The 11,864-nt window shown below is 37.9% G+C and overlaps 1 protein-coding gene across 3 annotated transcripts in view; it reads right to left on the bottom strand.

The window, feature by feature from the left end:
* LRIG2 (leucine rich repeats and immunoglobulin like domains 2) overlaps positions 1 to 11,864 on the bottom strand; it is a 67,569-nt gene that overhangs the window by 25,685 nt on the left and 30,020 nt on the right. For all 3 annotated transcript variants that reach the window (XM_006149613.3, XM_006149614.3, XM_027772311.1), the window contains exons 8-12: positions 10,971 to 11,114; positions 10,665 to 10,808; positions 6,903 to 6,983; positions 5,656 to 5,727; positions 5,450 to 5,518 (exon numbers count right to left, since the gene is read on the bottom strand). In XM_006149613.3, the coding sequence (XP_006149675.1) occupies positions 5,450 to 5,518; positions 5,656 to 5,727; positions 6,903 to 6,983; positions 10,665 to 10,808; positions 10,971 to 11,114 (510 nt within the window). The remainder of the gene's footprint in view (positions 1 to 5,449; positions 5,519 to 5,655; positions 5,728 to 6,902; positions 6,984 to 10,664; positions 10,809 to 10,970; positions 11,115 to 11,864) is intronic.

Genomic DNA, 11,864 nt, shown 5'->3' with positions numbered 1-11,864 from the left:
AAAAAAAAAAAAAAAAATCACAACCTTTCCTTACCAGCTTCAACGGACATTTGTCCAGAGTAATGGTTCATGAAGCTGACTCACCACTGGATCCCTGATCAATCAGTCATAAGTGAAGTACAAAGACTCAAAAGTGTACACTTGGGATCCTGAATGAGAGGTCTAGGGGTCCAATGATGAAAATGATTAATCTGATCCTATCCATCTCAGCATCATAAGTGTTTTTTAAAAAAACCTATTCGGGACCAGCAGTTAGCGTAATGGCTATGTCGCTGGACTCCCATGTAGCCAACTGCGGTTCGCGTCCCGCACCCAGTGGCTTAAAACTCACACCAGACGCGTGTGCATGCATGCCCAAGATCCCGAGAGGAGAACGGAGGAGAAGGGATTGCAGTGTGGCCATCCCCCCTGGAGGGTGATTTCTCTCTTTCTGTCTCTCTGGCGAGTGCACACATCCTATAGCAAAAACCTCTAATTTAAAAAAAAAACAAAACTATTCAATGATATTTGTTAAAATATGGTAAAGCAAACTTTATTCAAGACCACTGAGAAAGGTATAGGGACCATCACAATGGGATTGTGTAGTGTTAGGGAGACTGGGCCAATACAGCATAGCAAGTGGGAATTTATAACCAACATGGGGGCCAATGGATAGAAAATTTCTAAGAAATAAGATCAGAAGTGAGAGTAGAATCAAATTAAAATGATTCTTGCTGAAGGAAGATCAGGCTGATCAGACATCACCTGGGGAATGGTGTAGAATGAAGAACCTGATCAGATATAAGGATGACCAGACATAGAAGTCAAAAGATTCTTGTTAAAACTAGATTTTGTGGGACCAGCAGATGATGTAATGGTTACATCACTGGACTCTCACATAGTTGACCATGGTTTGATTCCTGGACCCAGGGCTTAAAACTCACACCAGGAGCCTATGCATGCGCGAGCATGCCCAATATCCCGAGAGGAGAATGGAGAAGGGATTGCGGTATGACCATTCCCACTGGGGGGAGGGGGGGTGCAATTTCTCGCTTTCTGTCTCTCTCTCAGGCGAGCATACAAGCTCTATAGCAAAAAAACACTAGATTTTTTAAGAAAGTACACAGACAGTCCTAGAAGGTGGTTAAGGAACCTGACTAAGGTTTGATCAAACAAGGTATCTTTGTCAAAGTGACCAACCACAAACATAAGAATCTGATGGGGGGTCATCTGGTGTGGTGTTTAAAGTTCTGAACTCCCATGTGGCTGGACACAGGTTGAGTCCCAGACCTGGCGGCTTGCTTTCTCACTTACCCTCTCTCCCTCTCTGGTCAAATTAAAAAATAATAATAAATTAATTAATAATTCTGTAATAAAAAAAAAAAAAAGAAAGAAAAGACTCTGACAGAGGGGCCAGAAGGTGGCATGGAGGTTGGGTGAGCTGGATCCCATATAGCCAATTTTGTGGTTCAAGTCCTGGATCCAGAGGTTTGAGAATCACACCAGGCATGCGTTGTGTGCATGCCCAAAATCCTAAGTGGAAAATGGAAAAGGGACTACGATATGGCTATTCTCCTGGGGGGGGGGGTAGTGGTGGTGATTTCTTTCTCTCTCTCTCTCTCTCTCTCTCTGGCAAGCACAAATACCCTGAGGCAAAAACTATTAAAAAAATAAAAACAAAAAAGAATCAAACAAAGAATTGGCCAGCAGGTGGTGTGGAGGTTAAGGTGCTGGATCCCATACAGATGGCTGCATGGTCTAAGTCCTCATCCCAGAGGCTTAAAATTCATACTGGGCACATGTGCATGCATGCCCAAAACCCCAAGAGGAGACTGGAGAAGGAACCATAGCATGGCCACCCCCAGGCGGTGATTTCTCTCTCTCTCTCTCTCTCTCTTTGGCAAGCATATGTACTCTACAGCAAAAACTAAAATCTGACAGAGAGTAATTAATAATGATTTCCCTAATTCTAAAATATCTGTTGTTACCCTCCAAGTTTCCAAATACAGTGGGGAGGGGGTCTTACTTCCTCATGGCCTCTAAGACCCCACATGATCTGGTTCCTGCTTAACTCAGACTGCATTTCACATGCTCTGCTCTGTGCCTGGAGAGCCCCTCACCCAGTATGCCTATGGCTTGCCATTTTATTTCATTAAGGTCCCAGTTCAAATGCTGTATCTTCAAGAGAGTCTTCTCTTTTTTTAATTAGGTTTTTGCCTTCCCTTGTTACTTTATTTAAAATAGTAATCCTTGTCACGTTCCCTACCTTTGACCTAGTTTTATTTTTCGTCAGAACACTCATTACCTGATAAGATGTTATACATCTATTGATTTATTACCTTCTTTAAAAATTCACTATTAATATGTGATAAGGTCAGAAGCTTTGTCTTGTTCACAGCAGATGATGAATAAATATTTGGGTAAATAAGTTATCTTCATATAAACCTAAGGGAGGTGCTATTCCCATTTTAAGAAGAGAAACTGAGTCTAGGCTAAACTATTTCCCTGCTGTCATATAGTTACAAGAAATGGAGCAAGGATTTGAGCATAGGAAAATTGAAAACTTATACATTCCTAAGGTATCTCAAACTATCTGCGGTAAGAATGAGTTTTTTAAATTTCCAATCCACCACAGAACACTTTCATAAACTACAATAGAAGTGTCACAATAGTGTTAAATTGTTCTACAAGTTTCTAAATCCTTACTCTCAGTTTCTGTCCTCATCTTGCCATGAATCAGTTTTGGTCCACAGACCATCTTTTCAATAGCATCCAGGCAAGGTAAAATAATGATTATGCTATAGGCCAATGGTTGTTACCCCTAGCTGCATATCAAACTGATTTCTCAAAATTTGGGGGACCAGCAGTTAGCGTAATGGCTATGTCACTGGACTCTCATGTAGTCGACTGCAGTTTGAGTCCCAGACCCGGAGGCTTAAACTCAAGCCAGGCACGTGTGCGTGCATGCCCAAGATCCCGAGAGGAGAATGGAGGAGAATGGAGGAGAAGGGATTGTGGTGTGGCCATCTCCCTGGGAGGTGATTTTTCGCTTTCTGTCTCTCTGTCTCTCTCTGTCTCTCTGGCGAGCGCATGCATCCTATAGCAAAAACCTCTCCAAAAAAAGAATTAATACCAATGCCCACTTAACCTCCCCTCCCCTAAGGAAATCTCTACATCAGAAAGAGCAATTTTTAAAGAGTGTAAAATGAAATTTTTTTCTACTTAAAACAGTTTCTGAGCACTTTAGTAGTTTGAACAAGATTAAATATATCCACTATAGCAATTATACTGAAAGTGCTATATCACCTCTCAGAAACTAAAAAACAAAATCATATAATACCCTAATTGCAATCCACCCAAAAGGTAAGAATTGGGAACACATGTTTTTGCTAGTCCAAAAAGGAACACAGGGAGCTGAAACAAACAAACAAACAAAAAAGAATAGCAGAATATATATAAAATCCAAGGAGCTTGAGTCATACATTTTTGAGTTTCGGGTCAAATTTGTTGCTTTCCTTTTAAAAATATATTTACTTTTCATGTATTTCTGCTAAAAAGAAAAAGTGCTGGGTACTGCCACAACTAAAAAAAAAAATAAAAGACATATTAGACTTTTATGACATGTTAAAATTATATGAGAAACACTGTCAAATATGAAATGGGCTTTAGCTCTGTATGTATAGAAATCTGTGTCAATGAGTGTTCCAAAATTGTATGAAATTCTTAAATATCTGTTATGTATGTTATTAGTCATACTTGTAATGCTAAACAGTTCTAATGTAGTTTGTCACAGCAATGATCAAATTTGTCAATTCTGGGTTATGGTAAAATCAGATTTCAAACCATGGCCATTTTAAGTTTCATTGTCCACAGCTCTTTCTAAAACATTTTCTGGTAGGCTACAATCCAAAAAGCGGCTTTTAAAAGGAAATTAATGAAAAAGATTCTGATAAGTACTGTCATATATAGGTTTTTGATAACTTTGACATCGTATTTCTAAACTTCCAGGATTTATAATAGAAAGATCAAACCACAGTACACTGCAAACTCAACAGAACAGAGATTAATTGAATGAGACTGAACTGGTAAAATAAAATTTTATGATCTTTAACTAATATATTACAGATTTTGTTTTCCAAATTTAAGGATTTTGTTTTCTTTTGAGCATTGATAGATAGCTTCAGCAATTTGTTTAAAAAATTTTTTTTAAGAAAACGGAATTGGAACATAAACTTTTCTTACTTCCTGACCCCTCTGGAATTGGAAAGTGAGAATTCTTATTTTGTGGCAGTATGGTTAATTTGTACTAGTTCAATAATACCTGTTGCCTTTCATCAGAAACTGGTAACACTGGTTATTGCCAGAGCTTTTTGACCAGAATGTCACATCTGAAGTTACGACCAGAAAGCAAAGGAACTAAGGTAGATCTCAAGAAAGCCAAAAGAAGCTCCTACAAAGGTTTTCTAGTACCATAAACAGTTCTGCCTGGCAGGTAAGTAAAGAACGTCACTTCCTGACAGGATCAAAAACTTCCCAGTACAGATTCGCTCTTAAAGACACAGGCAGATAGTGAATTCCCAATTTGGCTCAGTAGCCTTGGGAGGTTTTTTAAAGACTCTAATCTGAACTTCCATAAAAAAAGGTTCCACAAAAGTCAACTAAATCAAGTAGTATTTTTATGGGGCTTTGTACAAATAACAGACCAAATTGAGAATAAACTTATATATTTTTTTGCAAATAAGTTAGTTTATGCTTCTCTTTGGTAAAAGGGAGAATGGAGAGAGAAAAAAATGTTTCAGAGGAAAATTATAGTGCAATTGTTACTAGATTATAGCTCTGTTCATATTTGGTTTTTGAGTTTTTAATATCAAAACTGTGAGTCTTGAACAAATTTCCCTAACTCTCTTAAATTTTGATTAATTAAAGCTAAAACTGCTTTTCTTGACATTTACATAATAATAATAGCAAACTAAAGACAATGCAGGAGAAAGGTGGGCAATGGGAAAGGAAGAAGGGAATCTAAGGGGGGGAAGCAAAAACATTTAACACACAAAAATGGAAAATTGTCTGCTGATAATAATGGTAAGATATCTTTCAACTGATATATAGTGTATCAAGGCACAAAAATGCATTTTGTATGCTGTTAAGATGTACAGTGATAAAGTGAAAAAAAAATTTCTTTTAATGGAAAAAAAAAAAAAATCCCAAAGAGCAGAGGTAAGGTCTCCTAATTATAAGCACTGGCAAGGCGAAACTGAACATCTCGATGCTACATAATCTAGGCTTTTCAATGTTGGGTTATTTTAAAATTACATCCAGTAAACTGAGTATTAGCACTTTCTTGTTTCCTGCCTGAACTATGTGTGCATTTGGAAACATTTGGTTCACCTCTGTCACATTTTTAAGCACAATAAGCATAGATAACAATCTAACTGGTAACTTGAAAAAAAAAAAAACTTAAGTTACTTACAGTTCTTTTAAGTGAGTCTGAGAAAAAGCATTTTCCTGGATAGACATTATAGCATTGTTGTTTAAATCTCTGAAATGAAGAGAAATAGAACATAACAGTCACCATTTATACAATTAAATTTTATGAACACTTTGAATGGTTGTGAAAATCTCTGCTAATAACAAAAATTATTTACAAAGTAAGAAAAGTATATGCAAAATACTCACAGATGCTCAAGAGACTCAAGACCAATGAATGCTTTCTTTGTAATTGACTTAATCTGGTTTCCTTGTAGGATTCTGAAATGCAAACAGACCTTTCAAATAAAGCTTTCCACTAACAAAATTAAATTCATTAAACATTTACCTATAAAAGGTGAAAGTAAACTTAACAAGCATTTTTTAAAAATTGTTACCAGCTCTGAGATGTAACTGATAAACAATGAACTATACACATTTAATGTACAATCTGATGAGGACATGCATGTTAAACAAAATTATGACATTTTGGGACCAGCAGCTAGCGTAATGGCTATGTCACTGGACTCCCATGTAGTCGACCGCGGTTCACGTCCCAGACCTGGTGGCTTAAACTCACATGACATTTTACTATTAAACAATACAAAGCATATAATAAAGGGTTCTATTAAGATGTTAGAGTCCAAGGAAGTACCACTGAACAATCATGCTGACCACTGATAAACTAGTATTTTTCATATACTGGATTATATTCCCCATTTCTCCCTTCTTAGCAAAAGATCAGGTCAAAAAAATACAAGCACGAACCCTTGAAAAAAACTGTTCTCGTGTGAGATCTAAAATCCTTCTGCTAAGTTACCAATAAATCTCACAGAAACAGATTACCAGTTAAATTCTAGTTTCTGGTACATACGTTTTACTTGAAGAGAAATTCTATTTCATAAATAACTTCTCTTTCATTGACCGTAGGAATGCCCTCTCAATAATGTTCTCTTGTGGGGAACCAGCAGTTAGCGTAATGGCTATGTCTCTGGGCTCCCACATAGTCGACCGCGGTTCACGTCCCGGACCCGGTGGCTTAAAACTCACGCCAGGCGCGTGTGCGTGTGTGCCCAAGATCCCGAGAGGAGAATGGAGAAGAGAATTGCGGCATGACCATCCCCCCTGGAGGGGTGATTTCTCGCTTTCTGTCTCTCTGTCTCTCTCTGTCTGTCTGGCAAGCGCACGCACCCTATAGCGAAAACCTCTCTAAAAATAAATAAATAAATAATGTTCTCTTGTGGAGGTGGCCATGCCACAACACCTCCCCCCTCATAACAACAACAAAATCCCAGAGAACAACAAAGCCACTTGATAAACCTCCTTCCTTTAATAGATGAGTCTAAAGACTCACTTTCTAGCCATATCAAATAAACCTAATCCAATCTCGTTTACAACTGGTCCTTATAAATACATGTTTATAGACATACAGAAATATTATTACTATAAGTACATACAGTTTGGTGAGACTTGTGAGTCCAGCAAAGGCCTCATTAGCGTCTTCTATGGCCCATGAAATTTCATTGTTTCTTAAGTCTCTAGAAAAAATGTCAGGGTAACACTTATTAGGTTAGTTAACAAGACTATCACACTATGGGGTAGAATCCTAGCATGGCAGTGAAAGGCTACATGGGTAATTTTTATCTTTATTTTAATAGCTATTCATGAGACCAGCCAGTGGCATCGTGGTTAAGAAGGTCATGGCTGACTGCATGGTTTGAATTTTTAATCTGGTGGCTGGGCATGTGTGTGTATATGCCCCAAATCCTGAAAGGAAGGAGAAGTGGAGAAGAAGGAATGTGGCGTGACCATCCTAATTGTATATATTAAAAATTATTGACAAGATCCCACAAAAATCAGGAGGATACAGTGGCGATAGCTTACTATATCTGATTTCAGACTAATAGGATTTCTTGGTGACGCAAGCCTTTCTCTGGGCCCTAAAACTTAAAATGGCTGACAAAGAATAATATCAATACAGAGAGCGTCATAGTTCAAGAGCTATTAAACATGTCCCCTAAGAAGCAAGAATGGATAAATCCATGTGTTAGAGTAGTCACTGTATTTTCTTTGGAAGGAAAAGTGTGAATCCTTTAAAATCCACTGTTTCAGTCCCAGAGGGAAATACAATTGCACCAACCATGTGCTGATGGAAGAAATATCAGTCAAAAATATTTACTCACTTTTGCTTCCTTAAGCCATCTCATAATGAAATTAAGCTCAAGTTTTCTGCTTTATAAGACATGTAAAGATGCGTGATTAACAGTAAGGACATAGGAGATCCATCCCTCTTCTCCCTTAGTTCTCTTTACTTGAGGTGAAAAACTAACAAAGCTCATTTTATTTTACTAAGGAATAAACACTAAAACAACCAATGGCTCAACTCTTCAGGATGTTCCCCCTCTGCCACAACAGAGTAAACAGAAATCATTCACCAAACTGAGGGAAAGAAAATGGCAACCATTTCCCTCTGCAATTGAAATTGCTTTCCTAAACTTTAATTCTGTAAGTATATAATAATAATAAAAATGTTAAAAGTAGGGTAAACCATAGCACAGTGGTTGAACCCTGTGTGTAGGGAGCCAGGTTCCACATAGCCATGTGATTTAAGCTCCAGATCTAGTGGCTTGAAAAATATACCAGGTGCATCTGTGTGCGTGCCAAAAATTCTGATGGGATGAAGAAACGAGGAAAGGGATTGTGTTATGACCGTGTCCCACTCGGGAGTACTTTTTCTCACAGTTAAAAAGAACAAAGGAAAAAAGTCATAAACCATACATACTTAGAAAACTTCTTTGCCCTCTCGTGAACTGCTAAAAGACTACAGTGGCATCTGACTTACTTTTCTCAGTTTGCACTGATCTAGTTTCACCTCTGATAATGTACAAAAAAGAGAAAAAAGAAATAAATCACTTATTTTTTAAGACTAAATCTGAAGGAAGTTTAAAAATATCAAATAGGACAAGCAGATGGGAGAGAGATTAAGGCACTAGATTCCACATGGCAGGCTGTGCAGTTGGAGGGCCGGACCAGAGGCTTGAAAAACACACTGGAGTGTGTACATGTGTGCCTGAAATCGCAAGGGGAGGATGGAGAAGGGACGGCAGTGCAGCCATCTCCTGACAGATGCTCTCATTCTCATTCTCATTCTCTCTCTCTCTCTCTTTCTCTCTCTCTCTCTCGTGAGCATATGCACCCTATAGTAATTTTTAAGTGATTATGCCTACACACAAAAAGTCAAATACATGCTTGTGCATGTATATTCACCTTTGTAAAATTATCATGCTTTTCTTCTCAAAGTTGGCAGTCTGCCTCTTTTCTGAAACTACTTATGAACTCTGAACCTGATGACCAAAGTCCTCATTCAGAAAACTTAAAAATCAAGAGGATAGCCCCATGGCCTAATGGTTAACGGAGCTGGATCCCACATGGTTGCCTGCAGGGTTTGAATCCTGGCACCAAGTGCTTGAAAACACACCAGGCACATGTGCATGTATATCCGAAATCCTAACAGGAAAAAGAAATAGAGAAAAGGATTGTAGCATGACCACTCCCCACTGAAGGGAGAGTTCTCCCTATCTCTGGCAAGCACATGAACCCTCTAGAAAAAAAAAAAAGAAAAAGAATCTACAAATTCTAATCATTCTTTGTTTCCTTTTATTCTGCTCTGTTTGAGTACTACATTTCATTAAAATACCGCTTCACTCAATATAACTACATTCTATAATCAGTTAAACATTCAATTTATAGAACCACAGAATTTAAAGAGTTGAAATAACCTTTATCAACTATCTAATCCTATGTCCTCCCTTCACTGGACAAAGAGACAAAGAAAATGATGCCAGGGAATATTAAGTGATTTTGCTCATCTATTAGTATGATAAAAATTTATCAAACAGATCTAGATTCTAGTACTGGTCCAAACATTTACAAAGCTATGTGTCTTTGAGCCCAATTATTTTAACCTCTTTGAATCTCAGCCTTCTATAATGGAAAAGAACAATAACATCCTACTATCTGAAAGCACCTTGCACATACTAGATACTAAGTGTTAGTCATGTAGCAAACTAGCAGCCAGAGCTGCTAGCACTACACATCCTAAGTCTTTTTTTGTTTTTGTTTTGGTTTTTTTCTGCTTTGTTTTTTCAGTTTGTTGTAAGGCATGTGCACTCACTGGGAAAAACAGAGAGATGGGGTTGGGTGTGGGAGATAAGAAATTACCCTTTACCCCCAAGAGAGATGGCCATGCTGCAATCCCTTCTCCAGTTCTCTTTCTGCGATTTTGGACATGCACATACATATGCCGAGTGTTCTCCTTTTTCTATTTTTTTTTCTTTTTTAGTATTTTATTTTCCTAGGGCAGTATTTTTTTAAATTATTTTATTTTTAAACTTTACTTGTTATTCTTTTTTTATTTTTCCAGAGAGAAACTGAGAGTGAGAGAGAGAGAAATCAAATCTCCAGGTTTGGGATTTGAACCACAGTCAGTAATGTGGGAGTCTAGCACCTTAACCACCATGTCACCTGCTGGCCTTCCTGCATTCTTTTGAATGAGAACTATTAGATCCAGTGCATTGAAGAGATAAGAGGAACAAGAAAATGACTGTATTCTTGACACTAGCAATTGTGTTATTTCATAGCAACTGGAACAGTAAGAGAGGCTTTACTGTTCAGGTTATTAACTCGGAATTAAAATACAAATTGAGGGGCCAGCAGGTGGTGTAGTTGTTAAAGTGCTGGACTCTCATACAACCAACTGTGGTTCAAGTACCAGACACATGGGCTTGAAAATTACCCTGGGCACCATGTGTGTGCGTGCCCAAAATCTCGAGAAGAGAATGGAGAAGGGATTGCGGCATGGTCATCCCTTCTGAGGAATATTTCTCACCTCCCCTCTTTCTGTGTGTGTGTCTCTGGTAAGCACATGAGCCCTATGACAAAAACCTAGAAAATAAATAAATAAATAAATAAATAAATAAAAATATCTTTAAAAAAATACAAACTAGACAGCCTACTATACTACAGACTTGAGATTTATTTATGGGCACAAAGATTGCTCATTTATTTATGAGCATAAGATTGTCCTATCCTGAGGCATAGGACAGAAAAGCCACAACATATCAGCACAAGAAAATGTACAGACTGATTTAATTAATTTGCTTTATTGCATTTAAAAAATTAGCACCCTTCATCCCTCAAAAAAGGACAGATTTACTTACAGAGTCTGAAGACTGGAAAGATACCTAAACACACCATCGGCGATGTGAGTAACTCTGTTGTCTCCTAAATTCAATTTCTCCAGTAAACTCAAACCCACAAAGGCAGATTCATCCAGGCGGGTCAACTGGTTATAGGACAAGTCACTGAAAAAAAGGGAACCAGAGAAGGTCAGCAATTCACCGTGTTTTGGTTCAACATGATAAATTTAGAGTTTTCAACAAACTTCTAGTAAAGGAGGATGTTAAATCTTTCTACTGGCTATGCTCTAGTCTCCCAAAATCCAATAAAATGCCATCAACACTTACAGTTCAGATAGTCTTTGGCAAAACTCCCAAGCATCAGGGCTGATCCGCTCAATAGCATTCTGGCTCACATAGAGCTGTTGTAACATTCGTAAGCCATACAGCCAACCCTTGTTGACTCGTGTAAGGTTATTGTGTTCCAGTTCTCTGCAGAATTAACAGAAAATGAGGAGAAAATATGTTTCAAAACAAGGCATTTCAATGTCAAGAACAGTTTTAATTAAAACTTCATTAAGGGGAACCAGCGGTTAGCGTGATGGCCATGTCACTGGACTCCCATGTAGTCGACTGCTGTTCAAGTCCTGGACCTGGTGGCTTTTAACTCATGCCGGGTGTGTGTGCGTACATGCCCAAGATCCTGAGAGGAGAATGGAGGAGAAGGGAGTGTGGCGTGGCCATCCCCTTTGGAGGTTATTTCCTTTCTGTCTCTTTGTCTCTGTCTTTCTGGCAAGCGCACGTACCCTATAGCAAAAAAAAAAAACAAAACTCTCCAAAAAAAAAAAAAAAAAAAAAACTTCATTCGTTTTCCTCAGAGCAGAATATACCTTTGTTCAACCCAAATAAGCTGACAAGTTATCCAATAAATGATTTATTAAATATCGGTGCTTATTTTAGACAGTCTTACTGTCTAAAATTTCTTCTACAAAATTAATACACAAAGTATATATTGACTATGTATTTATTCTAGATAAATTATGATCATTTTCATCAACTAACATTACAGGAATGTAAACTTTTTAGATAAAAAAATTTATAAGAATGATGTCAAAAATACCAGTTAACAAAATTTTAAAAGCTTTGGGAACCAGCAGTTAGCGTAATGACTATGTCGCTGGACTCCCACGTAGTCGACCGCGGTTCATGTCCCGGACCCAGTGGCTTAAAACTCACGCCGGG

Source organism: Tupaia chinensis, unplaced genomic scaffold (assembly GCF_000334495.1).
Source record: "Tupaia chinensis unplaced genomic scaffold, TupChi_1.0 Scaffold000270_2, whole genome shotgun sequence".
NCBI lineage: Eukaryota > Metazoa > Chordata > Mammalia > Scandentia > Tupaiidae > Tupaia > Tupaia belangeri.
The sequence above is the reverse complement of the archived record's forward strand: the minus strand, read 5'-3'. Positions and strand labels throughout refer to the sequence as shown.